The 18,679-nt window shown below is 36.6% G+C and overlaps 1 protein-coding gene across 11 annotated transcripts in view; it reads left to right on the top strand.

Moving 5' to 3' along the window:
• Positions 1-18,679, top strand: part of dab1a (DAB adaptor protein 1a) — a 196,963-nt gene that overhangs the window by 123,312 nt on the left and 54,972 nt on the right. For 6 of the 11 annotated variants that reach the window (XM_059498938.1, XM_059498939.1, XM_059498935.1 and 3 more), the window contains exons 5-8: positions 12,310-12,441; positions 13,832-13,951; positions 14,915-14,953; positions 16,951-17,013. In XM_059498938.1, coding sequence (XP_059354921.1) covers positions 12,310-12,441; positions 13,832-13,951; positions 14,915-14,953; positions 16,951-17,013 — 354 coding nt within the window. The remainder of the gene's footprint in view (positions 1-12,309; positions 12,442-13,831; positions 13,952-14,914; positions 14,954-16,950; positions 17,014-18,679) is intronic. The other 5 variants (XM_059498945.1, XM_059498943.1, XM_059498941.1 and 2 more) reach the window with 2 other exon arrangements.

Genomic DNA, 18,679 nt, shown 5'->3' with positions numbered 1-18,679 from the left:
ACTATTGAATATAAAGGGCCTCCATTTGAAAAGCTCGACCAAGTAGATAAAGTCATTCGCTGTATAGCATGTCGAACAAGACCGGGAGAGGAAATTGAAAGAATTGTTCTACTAGGCAGACTCATTTTACAAAAACCAGATAGTCCTTGTATAATCCTCCCTTGCTCTATGGCAAATAATGGCCAGCACCAAGCTCTGAAGGGGATTCTGGTCCTGCTGTCCCTCATCTGCACTGATTTTTTTTTATTTTTTATTTTTGTCCCATTTGGGACACGTTGTCTCTTTTTTTTCCCTTTTCTTTCCATCGGCCAGCGGAAGCCAATTGCAAAGCTTACACGTAGTGGCTTCGAAATGTTATGAAATGAGGGCTAAAACGTGTTCTTTATCTCTAACTATTGGCCCATAGCTACACAAGGACCTAATAAAGCCGTGGCTAATGTGTGTATGCACGTTTGTGCGAATGTGTACGGGAGTCAAGCGGATGGTTAATTAGCTGTGAATGTGTGGTTTTGAAGAGCTTAGCGTTGGACTCCAGATCCTCATTATCTCTGTAACGCCAGTGTTCCCTTTCCGCTGTCTCCCCTCTCCTCATACTAGTGTTATTCAGCAGCACCCAGAGATAAGCACACACACACACACACTCATCACCAGTGTTGGACACATCCCCAGTCACTAAAACCTCATTATGAGCTCTGTTTGAGTATTGTCATTAGGTTGTATGTGTGTTCCCTCAGAGAGCGATTAAACAGGGCAGGGCTTTTGTTTTAGGCCTTTGTGTTTTCATAATTCTTTGACGGCCGTGAATAACCTGAACTTCCTGCCTTTAAATTGTACTGGTCATAGGATGGGTCTGTTCCAGAACCGACATTGTAACCGCGATGGAACCTTCAGTTTGAAACATTCTACATAGACAGCAACTCATTTAGGCCACACAGATTGTGCTCTTCATGTTGAAGGTTCGACTGGGCTGATTACAGTAAATGGCTCTAGCATGTTGCTAAGCTAACAGTTTGATATTCAGTTTGAGTCCCCACAAAAGTTTAAACACTGTCTCTGCGGTGCTATCAGAACATTGCTATGGTTGTTTGAGCATCAAAACAGTAATACTGGCGTGAGTTTGGGGCAGGCTATCTATTTGTCTGACCAATAGCAGACAAATTTGTTGGATTTGAGAAACAGTTATAGAGTGCAACTTCTGGGGTCCGGAAGTAAAAACCCCATTCATGTTCCTTGTAGAAGATTTTTTTTTATCAATAATTCCTAAAGATATGTGAGCTGCAAGGTTGTTGATGGTATGTGCTTTAGTTGAAGCTGTCAGCCTGTTTTCAGCCCCCAGCCCCCCCCCCAACAATTTTTAAGTAATCATGTTTAATTGATAAAGCCATAAAAACAGAACTTCTGATCTCTGACTATCACTGGTGTATGCTTTTTGTTGAAGCCATCTTTTCACAGTAATTAAATTTTTTATTAAAATATATGTTTAGAAGCAAAATCCGTGGAGATAACCTACATTACCCATGATGCTGTACAGAAAATTCCACCAGACTCGCAAAGTGCGCCAAACAAGCTCTTTTTTTTTTTATTAAAAGTAGGCCTAATGCTATATGAACAAACGTGTTATCGCATTTGGTTTGCAAACACCTTAAACAAATAAGGTGTTTTTTTACAGCAGTGTTCCTTTTACATAGTAGCAGTTAAAATATTTATTGTAGCCTAAATCTCAACTTATAACATTAATGAAATTAAATTAAATATAAAAACAAGCAATTTTTCACTGCCAGGACTTTAACGTTTTTATAGAACAGATTTTATAGTTTGTTACAGAAAATCAAGTTATGTTTAAAGTCCAGAGCCTTGATCATAACAGTATAACAGGCATCTTCCTATTAGAGACCTGCACGATCATCGCAGCAGAGTGTGGCGTGGGACAACACTTGATGGGCGGGTAGAGACTTTTGTGTGCGGGATGCGGGAGAATAATTAGGTTGTGCTCACACTAGGCAATCTTAAACTTGCCGGAGCGCATTTGACCCTCAAAGCCTGGTTCGTTTGATTAGTGTGTTTGTTCTGTCTATCAGTCCCTGGCTCGGTTGGAAGAGGTGGGCAAGAGCACGGTTCAGTTATATATAGATCAGTGAGTGTGAGTGCTAACCGTGCTGGAGCACAGATCTTCTGATACGTGCTGCATGATTGCGTAAATATTTCTGAGTGGCAAAAGTGATAGATCTGTAAAGAAATATATTGTGAGAGGGACGTGTGCTACCATGTCCCATACAACTCAAAATAATAAAATACAAAGTTAACAAAACGATTCACTCCACTGTGTTGAGCGAGAGTACTTCTCTGCTGTCTTCGAGTGCTATTGGACACTTCCTATTTCTAAATTATGAATTCATGATTACGAGCTTGTTGCAGTGAGCAACGGACTTTTATAATAATAAATTACAGCGTTAACGTGTGATAAAATAATTGTCAGCATTAATTAATTAATGTATTAATATATATATATATATATATATATATATATGTGTGTGTGTGTGTGTGTGTGTGTGTGTGTATGCATATTTTGCAATAAAATTTAATGTTAATGTTAATTTAATGTTGCTTCTATAGATACAAAAATTTATAACCTATAATAGTTTGTTATTTACATTGTACCTCATTGGCTTGGTTCATATGAAAAAAATACATCCAGAACCATTGCCACTGAAAAAGTGGGTGGCCACAAATGTACATTAGAAGAGAATGCAGTGCATTTTGGGAGGCCTTCTCTGAAAAAAATATATGAGCTGATGCTTTGTCCAAAATGTTGTACCTTGATAGGCAAGATAATAATGAACAGCCTACATGTAAAGAGCATGTACTCTTGTACTGGGTCCTCATTCTGACCTCGGTAGCTCAAAGGTCTTAGAAGTGTGGTGTTCAGTGTATCATCACCATGGTAACGGTGTCATTATCTGTGCAGTGGCATGACCTCAGAGGTCACAAGGCCGCTGTGATGATTTGAATGAAAGAAAAGGAATGAATGAAAGCAAGAAAGGGAAGCAATCTGAAATATGCTGCTCTGATGGAGCGTCGCCGTATGGTGGTGTGTGTATCATTGAGTTATTACGTGTGCGAATGACCTGCAGATTATGGGTCATTATGATGGAAAGTGGCTCATGTACTGTGATAACACAGGACTTGCTACGCCAGCTCGAGGCAAACATTCCATTCTGTGAACTAGTTAGAGGAAGGCTGGCATTGAATAGGCACACAAGTAATTAATATTTCAAGGATTTTCTATGCTTCCAATTTTAAACTGCCCAGAAGGAATGGAAACGCAGTTATGTGCCGAAGATTTTGCATCTAAAACCCAGAAAAGCACTTGAAAGATTAACCCTATCAAGTCGATTAACGCGGATACGCGTTTTGAGTCATTTTCTCCTGATAACCCCAAAAAAGAACTTAAATTACACTTTCAGTTTTAATCGTACAGATAAGAGCAATACATCAATCGAATCTGTAAAGGGTCTACTTTTTTTTGGATACAGACATAATAACAACAAAACTTTGTGCACTTATAAAATAAAGATAACAAACAAGGTGCGCTGTCTGCAGCCTTTGTCTGCGCTGATCTTCTTTTACAAACACGTCATTTAAATGAACTGTAACTCCGTGAATACTCAACAAAAATACATGAGAGAGATATCTATAGAAAGCTTGACATGTCTATTTTTAAACTAAACAAGTGCCGCCGAAAACAGATATTCTGTGATAAAGTAATCCATATGAAAACAACGCGATGTCTGTTTTTCATGTCTCCCTTCATTATATCTAATGTGACCACGCCCCCGCGCCGAACGCGCTATTCAGACTCAAACTGAAGCGCGCGGCTTGAATACGCCCATAACAGAAGAAAAAGAAGAAAACAGTTTTTTTTATTTTACTGTTTGCTTCGCGATGAGAGGAATAACACATAATTCACCCCAAAAAGATGTGATGTGGTTGAGGATTTGAGAAATGGATTTCCTCAGAAAAAAAGAATGAAGCACTTTATTCAGCAGAGATCATAAACATGAGTAAGTCTCTTTTTATTTATTTATATACTTGTACTAGTTTTCACATAACGTGTAGGGGTTTTACTAGTTAGACTTTTTCCACAATCCTTCCACAATCCTTACAAACTATAATTCCTGACTAAATGTATAATCAAGTGAAACATTATGAAGTTTCAATAACAATATACAACACTATACCCTTCGAAAGCTTGATGTAAATAATATAAATGTAACAAATAGATAACTGTAACAAATGTAAAAACAATGCTTTTCTTTCCATTTATTCCCCCTAAAAACCCAGAAAAATATTCTCAGCTCTTTTCAACATTAATAATAATGATGATAATAATAACAACAAACGTTTTTTTTTTTTTTGTAGAAAATAAGATTGTTAAAAGGATTTCTGAAGGATTGTGTGACTGGAGTAAGCATGCCAAACAATTTGTTTGAAAGTCAGCTTTGATTGTTTCTAATAAACTGTTTAACTGCTCCCCCAAGTGGATATTAAATTATGTTGTGGGATAATTAAATATATTCTTAATAAACTACAAACATAAAATTATATAGATTTATTTTGTTCTCACATTCTCTCTTGTAACTCCTCACTCACAGTGGCACAGATGACCGAATGGCTCATTATGCAGCTCTTTATGCGGCCCTTTGTCTTCTCAGGTGTAAATCACAATGATATTCATGGTAGTTGACGCCTACTCGCATATGACTTTTACCAACAAAAAGTGTCTTAGAAAATTTAAATCAATATATTGTTTTCTGTGAGTGAGTAAACAAGAAGATTTTCACATCATTTAGAAAGAAAAATTCTAGGCTACAAGCTCCAGTTCTCAAAAATCCCGGGAACCATTGTTCTTTATGTGTTTTTTTGCCTTATTCAAGCGTTTTAACATTTTTAGTTTTTCACTAACCACGCATAATATTTTTTTTCTCAAAAACACAATCATGTACATACATGCATTTCACATATTATTACAGCCCAGTTTGTGCTGATTACAGTGAGATTAGTCTTTACCCATTTAGATATTTATAAGAAACTGAAAAAAGCACAAATGTCAAGGCATGACAAAACTTCTCCAGGCCCCAAAAATACCCTTAGACTCCAGAGGGTTAAAGTCTGCAGTTGGTGGGACTGTTTCATTTTGTATTACAAGCAGCATTCTTGGAAAACAAGCCATTTATTCACTGGGAAGCCAGAAATTTTCTTTCTAATCATATTATGAATTAAATGGAATTTCGTTTTTGTGTTAGACAACCGTAATTCCAAAATTCACAGAGCTTAAAAGTATGAGCCAGCGTTGATGAAACCAGAGAAGGAAAACAAAACAAAAAAAGTGATGTGTAATCCAGCACAGGGAATTAAATCAATCAGTAAATCTTTTTTCTTTTTAACCAATTCATTCCAACAAGCAAACCAATCTGCTAAAAATCGACTGAATGCCGCTAGAAAGATAAAAGCTACTGTATTTTAAAAAAAGCTAAGCTACTCCCTTGTGAAAGAATTAGTACACTTAATTGTATTGAATGTGCACTTTCAGTGTACTTCAAATCAAGTTCACAGTTCAATTAGGACATTTAAGTATCTTTTATAAAAGTGCCTTGGAAAAAAACATTACTGGTGTGCATCCTGAGACAAATAAATAACACTGACATATTTTAAGATATGTCACCACAAGTTATTTCATTTAAAACACGCTAGACATGGATTTTAATCTGAGACTAGGTGTAAATCTTTTCTGTGAAACCGTGGGCATACCTTTTGTTTTAAAATATATTTCAAATCATTTTAATATATAATCTTTTTAATAATCTTTCTCCATGCTTTAAAGTAGTACACTTGATGTGTTGAGTAACATGTAAAGCACATGTAAAGTACTCGATTATAATTTAAACTGTAGTGTTATGTGATATTTGAATTAAATATACTTTAAATCTGCTAAATCGCACAATGAATTATAATTGTGTAATTACAGATATATTCATAACATACACATTTCAATGGAAATTACATTAAACATTGCACATTTAAAGAATTACTTCCTACTTAAGTCCAGTTCATAATATTTATTATACATTTTAACTAAAATACATTTTAATTTACAGTAATTGTATATAACTTGCAATTAAGTGCCCAGAAACATTACATTCAGTTTGCACAAGTATATTTCTGTAATAAGTCCTCTTATTGAAAGTATGCTGAAGTGTACTTCATTTTCACAAAGGGCTGTCGCGCCTCTGAAAATGTAAATGTAAAATCCACACGTTCAGTTTTAAGTGTGAAATCATTACGTTTTGCGTGGGCACATGACATTAGTTTGATAATGAAAGCTGCCCATTAACCTCATTCAAAACTATTTTAACATAGGAACCTCCTTCTCAAAGTTTGTTTAAAATGTCACTGACAACCCTTCATATTTCAGCAGGGAAAACAGAACCTCACAGTCAGACGGGTTGTCATAAGATGTCATCCACTGTTGCAACTCTCGAGTTAACTGCCGGGCCCATGGGGGTGCGTCTCTCCTTCCCCCTGTGCATGCGGCGTGTGGCGTGTGTATTGTGTTAGTGATGTTTTAATGATTCTAGATGAAGTGGGTGGTGAGGGGAAGATTGCCACTTGCAGTAGATTTCAGCAGATGATTGCTCTTCAGCAGCAGGAGGCTGACATTAGTGCCGAAGCCCTGGTGTTTCAGCCATCACCATGGAGGACGACTCGCTCCGAGCTTTTGACCTATTTTATGTCCTCCGATCCGCTCTCTGGTTTAACCCTTTGACACGTACGATCACACCGGTGTGATCAGTCTTGGCTGGTCCCTGGAGCGTACGATCACACCGGTGTGATTAGAACGTTCAGTAAATCACGTGATCAACTGCTAAATTCAAAATTTCAAACTTTAGCTTTCACTGCTTTCCCGCTTTGACTGGCACTGAGCCAGAGACAGACGTGCTCAGCTACAATTATTATCACAACTGTTCAGTGTATTTTAATGTTTATTTTATGTTTCATTCACTTTAAATTACACTACACAATAACAGAAATACAGGTTGTTATTGCACACTCATATTTATAACAGTAAAAGAACATTTTAAACATGTAATATTAATATTTATTCAAGTCAAACACATACCTTGTAGATAACAGCTGTTTCACACCGCAAGTGTCAGCAACGCGTGAACAGCGGGTATTTTTTCAGACGTGCGTGCATGTTAATCAATGAGTGCATTCACTCCAGGAGCAGCGTGTGAGCGTCAAGCAGGAGCGTCGCGTGAGATGCAGTGAAGCGGGGGTTACAGTCATTTATTCCGGGAAACATGGATGATCTTGCATGTTGTAAATCCAGCAGGCTCTAAGTCCAACTCTCCATCAGCGTTGTAAACAAATAATGGCGGCGCCAATAGCCCGTCACGTGATAACTTACCGATCAACAAACATGATGTTTTTTTTCACCAAGTATTAATACCACATTAGGAGTTAACTTAAATATATTTAACGATGTTAATAACTACAAGTTTGTAAATATTTTGTATAAAAAATAAAAATATTTTAACTGTCATGGATTGCAGTCTTTTTTTCCCGCTGATAACTGAAGTAAAGCTGACGTCACCGTTACCTCACAATCGCCTTTGTTGTAATTTAAAGACACAACTTTAATCCAGCTCACCAACATAAGAGAAAATGACAGATAATACATTTAAAAGAAGAAAACTGACAAATGAGGAAATTGAGGACATTTTTTTTAATTCTGATGAGGAGATTTTTGACAGCGAGGCAGAGAGTGACAGTGATGAGGATCTTCCCCCAAATCTTGAAGCTCTGGACAACTTTGAAGATGAAGAGATGACACCAGTTCCTAATGAGGCAGAAGAGATAACGTTAAACTCGTTGTGGAAGGCAACCAACCTTTTTTATCCTCCTGGCCCAGGCAATTTTAACAACCAGCACTGTGGTGTGCAAAATCCACCAGAATCACCCAGTGAGGTAAATTGTTTTAAATTGTTTCTAACGGAAGATGTCATGGGAGAAATTGTGGAGGAAACAAACCGCTATGCCTCTGACTTGCAAGAGAAGGAAATGAAAGGGAAGCTGGTTAAATGGGTTCCAACAAATATCCCTGAAATGTACACATTTTTAGTGTCAGTTCTCTTAATGGGTGTGATCAAAAAACCATCACTTCGTGATTACTGGAGCACAGACCCCATGCTCTTGACCCCATTTTTTGGGTCTTTGTTCTCACAGGATCGCTTCCTTCTGCTCCTCCGCTGTCTTCACTTTGCAAACAATGCGACAGCAGTTTCCAATGACCCGCTGAAAAAAATTAGACACATATTCACTGCGCTCACCTCCTCTTTTCGTCGCATTTTTGTGCCATACAGGGATCTGTGTGTGGATGAGTCTCTGATGAAGTGGAAAGGCAGGCTGGCATTTCGTCAGTTCATTCCATCCAAACGGCACAGATTTGGGATCAAGTTTTTTGTTTTGTGTGATGTGCTAACTGGTTATGTGGAGGACATGATCATTTACACCGGATCCTCCACTGACATCCAACATTACCCAGGACTTGGGATTTCTGGGTCCGTTGTGATGACACTCTTAGCACCTTACGTAAGCAAATGTCATGTTCTATATGTTGACAACTGGTACAGTAGTCCCACACTTTTCCAGCACCTCTTGTCACTTGGCACTGGAGCTTGTGGGACTGTGCGCGGAAACAGAAAAGGGATGCCAAAGTTCACCTGCAAGATGAAAAAAGGTGAGGTGGAATTCGAAGAGAATGGGTCACAGTTGGCAGTAAAATGGCATGACAAGAGGGATGTTCATGTCCTTACCACAGTCCATCCAACTGGTATGGCAGCCACAGGCAAGCTGGATCACCTCACTGGGCAACCAATGATGAAGCCAGTCTGTGTGCTGGAGTACAACAAAAAGATGGGTGCAGTGGACAAAGCTGATATGATGACTGGTTTTCATGAATGCACCAGAAAGTCTACCAAGTGGTACAAGAAAGTATTTTTTCATGTACTCGACACAGTTTTACTCAACAGCCACATCGTCTACCGGCAAATTACTGGTGAGAAATGGATACAAATAAATATAAACAAGATAAAAAGTGCTAACATTTTTAATTAATGTAATTTAAAGTGTTAACAAATTCACAATAATAAACAGACCACACGGTCACATACTATTATTTTCTCCTCACTTCCTATTGATGTGCTCTACTATGAGTAGGAAAGGAAATCACCTCCTTACAATTCAGGACCAACCTGATGAGAGGGCTGCTGGAGGAGTACAGCACATTGCGAGGTCCAACCAAAGGCGGGCGTCCTGCCTTGGACACTCCTCTGCGCCTTACAGCCAGGCATTTCCCATCTGAAGTCCCTCAGACCACTTCCCAGGGCAGCAAGACCAGGCGGCACTGCAAGGTCTGCCTCTCCAGCACACGCAAGGGCAAGCAGAGGCGCCTCACCAAGCACATGTGTGTGCCATGCAACACTCCCTTGTGTGCTGTCCCGTGTTTTGAGGAGTACCACACACTGAAGCATTATTAAGCCTGTAAAAAGTCCGAGTATATTAATTCATGATGATACATTGTTAATTATTATTTATTGTAATCATATTATTGTGTATAATAGTTTGCTTTAAACAAAACCATTTATTAAAAGTCAGTATATTTATAGTTTTTTGTTTAATATTTATTGTACATATATTTGTTTTTATATTTGTTTACAAAGCTGATATGATGACTGGTTTTCATGAAGCATTATTAAGCCTGTAAAAAGTCAGAGTAGCCTATATTAATGAATTTATGATGATACTTTATAATTTATTGTAATTAATATTATTAAATATAAAAGGTACCAGTATGTATAATATAGTTTGTTTTAAACAAAAACATTTACCAAAAGTCAGAGTATATTTACAGATTTTGTGTTTGTTTATGATACTATTTTAATTGTTAGTCATTGTAAATATATTTGTTTTCTGTTTTGTAATAGTAATAATAAACGTTTTTGTATAATAGTTTGTATTAAACATTTACCTTACATTTTAATAAAACATACATGAAGCCCAAAACATACATTCTTTTTGGGCTATATGCACAGCTGCACTACTTCCTGAACTTCAGCCAGCTCCTTTGTTTCCGGTCTGTCATTATTGGACAAACTGATTAATCCAGGTTTGTCGGATTATTGTTGCTGTGATTCCTTAGGTCAGGCACACCTGGATTAATCAGTTTGTCCAATAATGGCAGACAGAAAACAAAGGAGCTAGCTGAAGTTCAGGAAGTAGTGCAGCTGTGCATATGCTATACATATCTCTCACTACATGGTATGAAATCTACATGGTATGACATCATCAAATTATATTTCCCTATACAAACATTTGAGCAAGCTGATAAGTGAGGTGTCACCTTTATTTATATAGCGCTTTAAACAACAACAAAAAAAAAATGTGTGTGAACATATATTAATATAATAATTGTATAGACTATATGGTCACACTTCACTTATTAGCTTACTCAAATGTTTTGTAGGCTAGGAAAATATCATTTAACAATGTCATGCCATGTAGCTTTACTCTGCTTTAACATGGCATCTTTTGATTTGCTTTGCAATTGAGAGATATAAAACTCGGTGAGCAATATACTAAAACAAACAAGAAAATTGATTTAACGTCAAATATGTGCTTTGTTATATTCACGTTATGTATAACGTATCAATTCAACTGAACCCTGACTTTACCCCCTGAATGCACGGATTATGGAACATTTTTGCAATAACTTATGCAAAATAGACAAACAAATCGTAATGACGTGAACGACCACATTTTTGAGCAGTCCGTTTTACAAGATAATTTTTATGACATAAAATCTTTATTCATATTTATTGCATGCTTGTAAATAATTCTAGATGCTTCAGAATAAAATTAACAACTAAATACTAATACTCACCGATTGTCACGCGGCATTTCTGGGGGAGATGCACCGATTGTCACGCGGCTGTTCTGGGGGAGATGCACCGATTGTCACGCGGCGTTTCTGGGGGAGATGCACCGATTGTCACGCGGCGTTTCTGGGGGAGATGCAACAATTGTCACGCGGCGTTTCTGGGGGAGATGCAAAGTACCATGTGCAAGCGAAGTTCACAGCAGTGGAGGGAGGGGGGGGGCAGCAAACAGAACCATTTCAACCATAGTCGGTACACGCTAACAAATTATTTGAGAGGTTTTGAATAAAAAAATTAAATAAAGCGAAATATCCAAGCTAACGTTACTCACCTGCAGACGGTTATCCATTGTGTGCGCGCCATTTTGACTGAAATGTCACATGACAAGGTTCATGCGTCTCCATGGAAATTAGAACGCGACTGATTGCAAAATAACGGTCGCAGAAAAAAACTCACGCCAGACTGCTGGTCTGACTATTTTAGAACTTACGTGCGAAAAGGTTAATGTCACTCTTCGTTTGAATGTCCATTCAGTGTTTGAAGGCCGTTTCTGAAGTTCTCTGTAGCTGTCCTTGGATTTTTAAGTTTAAATTGGTGTTTGGATATAACTTTGTTGCTTTCAAACTATAGGTTTTGGTGCACAGCTGGGTTCAGTTGACCATAAATCTTGGTTTGTTTGATTAGTGGTAGCTGCAAAACTCAGGTAGGCACCAAAAAATCATGCTTAAGTCCTTTTTAAAAGGGAGGCATGAAGTTTGAACTTAGATTTTATTCAAAAAAATAAATGTCTAAGTATAACTTTGTTGCTGTAACGCTAGAGGTTTTGGTGCACACCTGGGTTCACTTGACCATAAAAGTCAATTCATTTGATTTGATTTATGTCAGTTGCAGAAATCAGGTAGGCACCAGAAAATCATGCTTAAGAAAAGGAGGCTGTGGAATAAAATATAATAAAATAAAATAAAATAAAATAAAATAAAATAAAATAAAATAAAATAAAATAAAATAAAATAATAAATGTGGACTATTTGTAAGAAAATAAAGAAGGTTAATATGGTGGCTTTTCAGTAGAAAAAAAGGCAAATGCTTATTTTTTTTAATATATTGATTTTAATTTTTAGTATGATATGATAGTATTACTATCATTTTATTATTGTATTTTTCTGTGTCATTTTCTTTTGTTACAAAAACAAAAAACAAATACAAAAAAACTGTCTGCTTGTTATTCGTTTGCATTTTGTATTTTTGTGCCATAATTCAAGCAGTTCAAATGTCTCAATGTTTTTTTTTTCTTGTTGTTTTTTGTCCGAAGGTTCTTCAGCACCACCATGCAGTTCATGAGATTTCCTACATTGCAAAAGATATTACAGACCACCGAGCCTTTGGTTATGTGTGTGGGAAAGAGGGAAACCATCGATTTGTGGCCATCAAAACGGCTCAGTCTGTAAGTACTTATATGAAAAGGGTCAAAAATTGGACTGTGTATATGTGTTTTGTACATACGCTATATTTCCAAAAGTATATTTCAAAAACTGTTAGTGTATTTGCTGCTATGACATCTTCCACTCCTCTAGAAAGACTTGATCTCTGTGCCGCTGTCTTGTCTCTTGTCTCTGCTGTTGTTCTTTGTTGTTGCATTGCTAAAGTCTGCAGTGCTGCAGTTCTATGGCAGTTGCTGAGTTGATTTCCATACCAGGTCGATGAGTATCTGCTGTCCTCTCCACCCCACCCCCCATCCATTGCTCTCTTGCTCTGAACTACAATTGACCCAACAAAAATATAAAGATAAATGAATGACAGGATGTTCCTGCATGCATGCTATTTCCCACCAGAAAACTATTTTTACTCACTCTTGACACTGTTATGGTTCTCATACAGTATATTAATTATCACAATCCCATGTTGTCATGTCCTGCTTTTTCTCCACATTTCTCTTTTTTTCTCTCTCTTTTTCTTCTCCTCTTTTTGCCCTTATCCTCTTTTTACTATGGCAATATATCCTTCAATTGTTGGGTCATATATGTATTGTGCTTAATTTCCAATCGAGCCGTTATTTTGTTCAATTTGCATAAAGTGTGAAAATATTATTTAACGGTGTATATCTAGGATACATTAATGCCAGTTATGAAATAAGCTTAAGCCTTTGAGACATTTTATTCCAATTATTACAATGTCATATCTCATTTCCAACATAAAATGCTATTAAATACAACAGATAAATAATAAAAAACAGTGAAAACCAAATAGTTGAAGAAACACCCACATACCACATACTAAAAGATGAAATGATACTCTATCATATACTAGTCTTTCTTCATGTCTTTACCTGTAAACATTATTTTCTTTCTCTCTTACATCTTCTCATATTGCTTTTCATTGGTGAGAGTTTTCTGGAATAGGCAGCAGAAAAATTCCCAATGTGGATTTTGAGGACAAACGTTTGCTTCAGAATTTCATTCATGTATTTATTGAGATATTAGTGACATTTAGGCTGTGCTGGGCAGGAGATGCATGTTTAATGCTAACATGAAGCTTTGATGCTAACTACAAAGAGTGAAGTTTGACCTGACCCAGCCCTTTTAAATGGAAAGCACTTTCTTCTGTCACCTCTCATCTGACAGATTTAAGAGCAGCCGAAGCAGAGGTTAAGAAGTCTTTATGTCTTTTCCAAGATACTCTGATACTCTGTTATGTCTTTGCTCTGAATTGCTTGAAGAGATGTGCAGAAAATACAGCGGATCTTCAATGTGGACCCTTCTTAAGAAGATGGTGTCACTTCTTCCTCTTTGTCTCTATAAATCTGTCTCTGCCTGTGTTTCTGCATGTGTTCCCAGGCTGAGCCTGTGATCCTTGACCTCCGTGACCTTTTCCAGTTGATTTATGAGATTAAACAGAGGGAGGAAATCGAGAAGAAAGCTCAGAAGGACAAGCAGTGTGAACAAGCTGTTTATCAGGTAACACACTCACACTAAACCTTCACACTCACATGAACTCAAAACCCCAAAGAGAATTTACAGTTTTGTATGCTTGGTCATAAACTGCATATACGTCTGCCAGAGAATGAGAGTGGTGTAAAAGAGAAACAACAACAAACTCCAAAGGGAATAATGAAATATGCAATAGAATGAAAATACAGAAAATAACACATTTCCAAGAGGGCTTATTTATAATTTATCTCAGAGAATAGCATAATTAGATTAGATACATGAGGCCAGGTACACACTAATGTCACAAACAGTTTATAATAATTAAGAGCATAGTAATATTTATTACATTTGTATACTGATAAATATATTTAGCAAAATGATTTATTATATTTTATAGCATTTCAGTTATATTATTACTATTTATTTCTATTCATTTATATAAACGTAGTAAAGAATATTAAATTATTTTAAATGAATGTATATTACAATATACATACACCATACCACATTTATAGTGTGTGTGTGTGTGTGTGTGCACTTGTTTTTGTGACATATCAGGACACAACTCTGTATAATGACATGGGTATGACACAGGTATTACAAGGAGAGGGTGACTTATGAGGACATAACCCATGTCCCCAGTTTTCAAAACGCTTATACATCATACAGAATGAGTTTTTTCGAGAAAGTAAAAATCATACTATATGTGTATTAAATATTAAATATAATAGTATTACATCAATATTAACATTACATTAGTAGGCAAAATCGTATAGTGAGCACCTGGCAGCTCTTTTCCCTTTCTCTGTCTGTTGAATCTACATTTGTGTTCCTGTTCTCACTGCCTGATGTCAAAAATGCTTTTGCTCTGTTTTGACATGAATGACCAAAGATTGGCCTCTTTTTCTCATCGTCATCTTCTCTCCCGTTTCCCTCTTTCTCTACTCTCTTTCCTCCAATCACCCCCTCTCTGTGCGATAACTCCTGCAGACCATTTTGGAGGAAGATGTGGAGGATCCTGTGTATCAGGTAACACTTTGAAATAAAATGTTAATCATTATGTCTGCCTGAACGTCAGCTGTCAAATTAGTGTGCCTCTCACTGTCACTTTAAACAGGGCTCCCTGTTCAATAATATGTGTTTAATCTCATTTACAGAAAGAAATAATTTCTCTCCATTCTCTCTCTTCTCACTCCTCCTGAATTAATAAGACCTGGTATTTCATAATTTTGTATATAGAAATGAACGGTGAATCATCGCTGTAATGTGTAGTTAACTTTTCCTTTTCATAAATGGGGTGAAAGACTTTGATACAATAGTGATTCTGGGAGCCTCCTTAATTTTGTACTGAAAACAGACAGCTTTAACACATCTCATCTGGGCTGCGTGTGTGTGTGTTTACATGCATTACATTGCCTTTCCGTATTGTCCGTTGTGCATCATAATGGGAATGAATATGGAATGTAATGTATATGATTGGAGTATATCTTTAAATAGCAAACTTGGATGTCCTTTAGCCGTTAGTAACAAAGTAGCAGAGAAATGAGAAACATTGCTTCTAGCACTTCGCTTATATTCAGTCATTACTAAAAGTAGCACAGACCTGGTAAGCATTAACAATTTGCTGTTAAGAGGGCTGCAGAGGAAAAAGAATTAGCCAATGGCTAACTGTGTAATAAAATGAATCAGCCAATGGCGACAGTGCTTCGTAAATGGGAACGGCTAAGCCATTAGATCTAATGTCACAGAAAATGGAGACGATTCTGCTATTAGTGCAAATGTGGTCTTGAAAAGACAGGAGTTAGAGATTAGATTGAATGCTGCTTGCCAAAAATCGCTTTCTTCTCTGTGTGGTCCATGTGTGTTATTGAGGAATATATCACAGATATGGGTTTTAACGGCTCTGCCATTTAACAAAATAGTCTTAAAGCTGCAGTGGCTAGCTTCTCAAATGCAGACAAACACTGGGAAAGTTGTGTTACCCCTGCTAAGCTAACATTAGCATACCTCATTAAAGAAATATGCAGCATTGTGTTTTACACTGTGATTTATTTCTCTATAATGTTGTAAAATTAATTCCATTGCTATGTTTGCAGGTACAGAAACAGGGGTATGGATACACAGAAAAAAAAAATTGGGATGATAAAAAATAAAAATATATGCATGAGGCATAGGTTAGAACGAACACCTCATAATTCTGCCCTCTGAAAGGTTTCTTATTATTCTCTGTATGGAAGTTGTAGTTGCAGTGAAAGATGAACTAAAGTGACCATAATGCTTTGCAAAGGCCAGTGCATGTTGCTAAAGGTCAAGATGGTAACCATAGGGCCTTTCGCACAGGGGGAACCTTTTCATAGTACCAGAACTAATTGTGGAACTACCCACTTTTGGGCGTTTTCGCAGTGCCATGATTTAAAACGCTGTGTAAACATACTATAAAAATTGTGTCAATTATTTCGCAAGTATAGAGAACAGCGATAGATGGATGGATGCTGAAGTGCAGGCACTTGTAGCACATGTAGTACTGCCAGTTGTCATTGGAGATTCTTAGTCCTCTTTTCCATTCTTTCAATGCGTCAACATTCCATGTCCATTATTGTGAAACCCGCGAGACACAACAAAAACACACCTCCAATCACAGCATTCTCCATCCTCCTGTTGTTTATATTGTTGAACGCCATTCACAAATGTCATCGCTGTTGACCAGCTTACGTTACTTCCTAGTACACACTGTCAGTGCGAATGCAACCCTTTTAATGTTACTGGGAAATAGTTCGTGCAAAATCGCCCCAGTACTTTAGTACTGTACGTTTAGTTCTGGAACTAAAGCGGTGCGAAAGGCCCTCATGTCACAGCTTCAGCTTTAATTCCCTCATTGTTCTGAGGGTCACTGCGCTGCTCCTGGGGCCACTGTTGATTCTGTGTGGTCAATCAGTCTTCTTCCTTTTCTCTTTTCATTTTCTTTTCACACTCACCTTTTTCCTGTCCCTTTGCCTTTTTATCTTTCTCTGCTGCCGATGTTGTAGTACATTGTATTTGAGGCGGGACACGAGCCCATCCGTGACCAATCAGAGGAGAGCATATATCAGGTACACTACCAAATCATAATAATGTTCTTAATAATGAAACCTTTTAAATTGATAATCACTTAATCAGACATGTCAATATTAGTGTTCAATGAAAACTATAATAGACATTCACCAGTAGTAATAATTTAGTTTTTATTAATATAGTACAGAACATAATAAACAATTCAGAGTAACAAGTGTCTAGATACAATTGTTTGTGACAGCATTTTAGTTCAGAGAATTTGAATTTGTTTTAAGCTATAAAAGAGGATTTTATAATTTAAGAGTTAAAATATTCATAAAAAATGTGGAAAAGTTTTTCTTAAATGTATTACAAAAAATTAATTAAATCAAAAGGTTAACAATGAATACATAAAATGTTTTTCATAAATTATTATGTTATATTATAATGTGTTTTAATAATATTTAAACATAATGTATGCTAGTATAATATATTAATATTACCAAATACTTATTTTACAAGTTCTGTCCAAAACGCTTAAATAAATTAATGAATAAATAAATAAATAATAAATGAAGTCTTTCATAAATAATTTTTTTTTTGTAATTACAAAAGGTCAAAATATTTTCAGTGATTACTTCATCTGATTAAAATTTCAGATTATTTCCTTGCTTGAAAACTTGGTGCAGGATTTTCTTTTAAACAATTATCACACAGAAATTGTTAATACATTTCACACGAAAAAAGCAAGTAAAACATTAAATTAAACTTTACATTTTGAATTTATTTATAACTTTGAAAAATCATTTACACTGTATTGCAGTCTTTAGGGAGTGTTGAAATCAGTTGTTGTCCACCACACAATACGATCTGTCAGTTTGATAAATTATATACATCCAGCATAAACCTATCATTAAAAGCTATCAAGGACCGGTTTTGATAACAAACAGCCAATAGGGACCCTCTAAATAAACCACCATTCTTCTTTAGATAAGACTTTAGAAGAATCCTAGGTTTTGATAAATCCACTGTGTAGCTGCCAGAGACCCACCTGTGAATTAGAACAGAGTGCTACACCAAGCCACACTAATTTAGCGTAATGGCCCTTTCGAAGATTTACACCCAGCTCCGGGCGCCATGACCATGACAACAGCAGGTGTTGTTTCCTCAGGTGCTGCTTTGTTTGGTCACCTGTTGCTTGAATCAAAAAGAGACACTGCCCAGCAAAACAATAAACACATCAGTGCCCCAACACTTTGACAGTCTGTCTCCTACACAACTTTATCCATGTCCGACTTAACGTCACAGTTAGTTAAGTAGATATTTGAAGGCTTGAAACACCATTAGGGACCAAATTATACCTTCTAACTACTCAAATGTCTGCACAGCTCTCAAGCGCTAAACTGACACTTCACAAACTCCTTCACTTGTTGCTGACATAAGGACAGATATCAGAAACTCGGGAGCATGAAAGAGGCATCTGCTTGCTGTCACACCTTTAAAACCAGGATCAGCTAACACCTGATCGCATCTCATATAAAACAAAAAGCCAGATTGGCCCAGTAAAATTGAATCTGCGTGAACATCACTTTTGATATTTGATAACAGCGATGAAATAGGGAAACCTAAATGAACAAAACAAGAAATTTGTGTTCTCTGATGTCCACAGTCAAGACTGACGATATATATATATATATATATATATATATATATATATATATATAT

Source organism: Carassius carassius, chromosome 18 (assembly GCF_963082965.1).
Source record: "Carassius carassius chromosome 18, fCarCar2.1, whole genome shotgun sequence".
NCBI classification, from domain to species: Eukaryota; Metazoa; Chordata; class Actinopteri; order Cypriniformes; family Cyprinidae; genus Carassius; species Carassius carassius.
The sequence above is the reverse complement of the archived record's forward strand: the minus strand, read 5'-3'. Positions and strand labels throughout refer to the sequence as shown.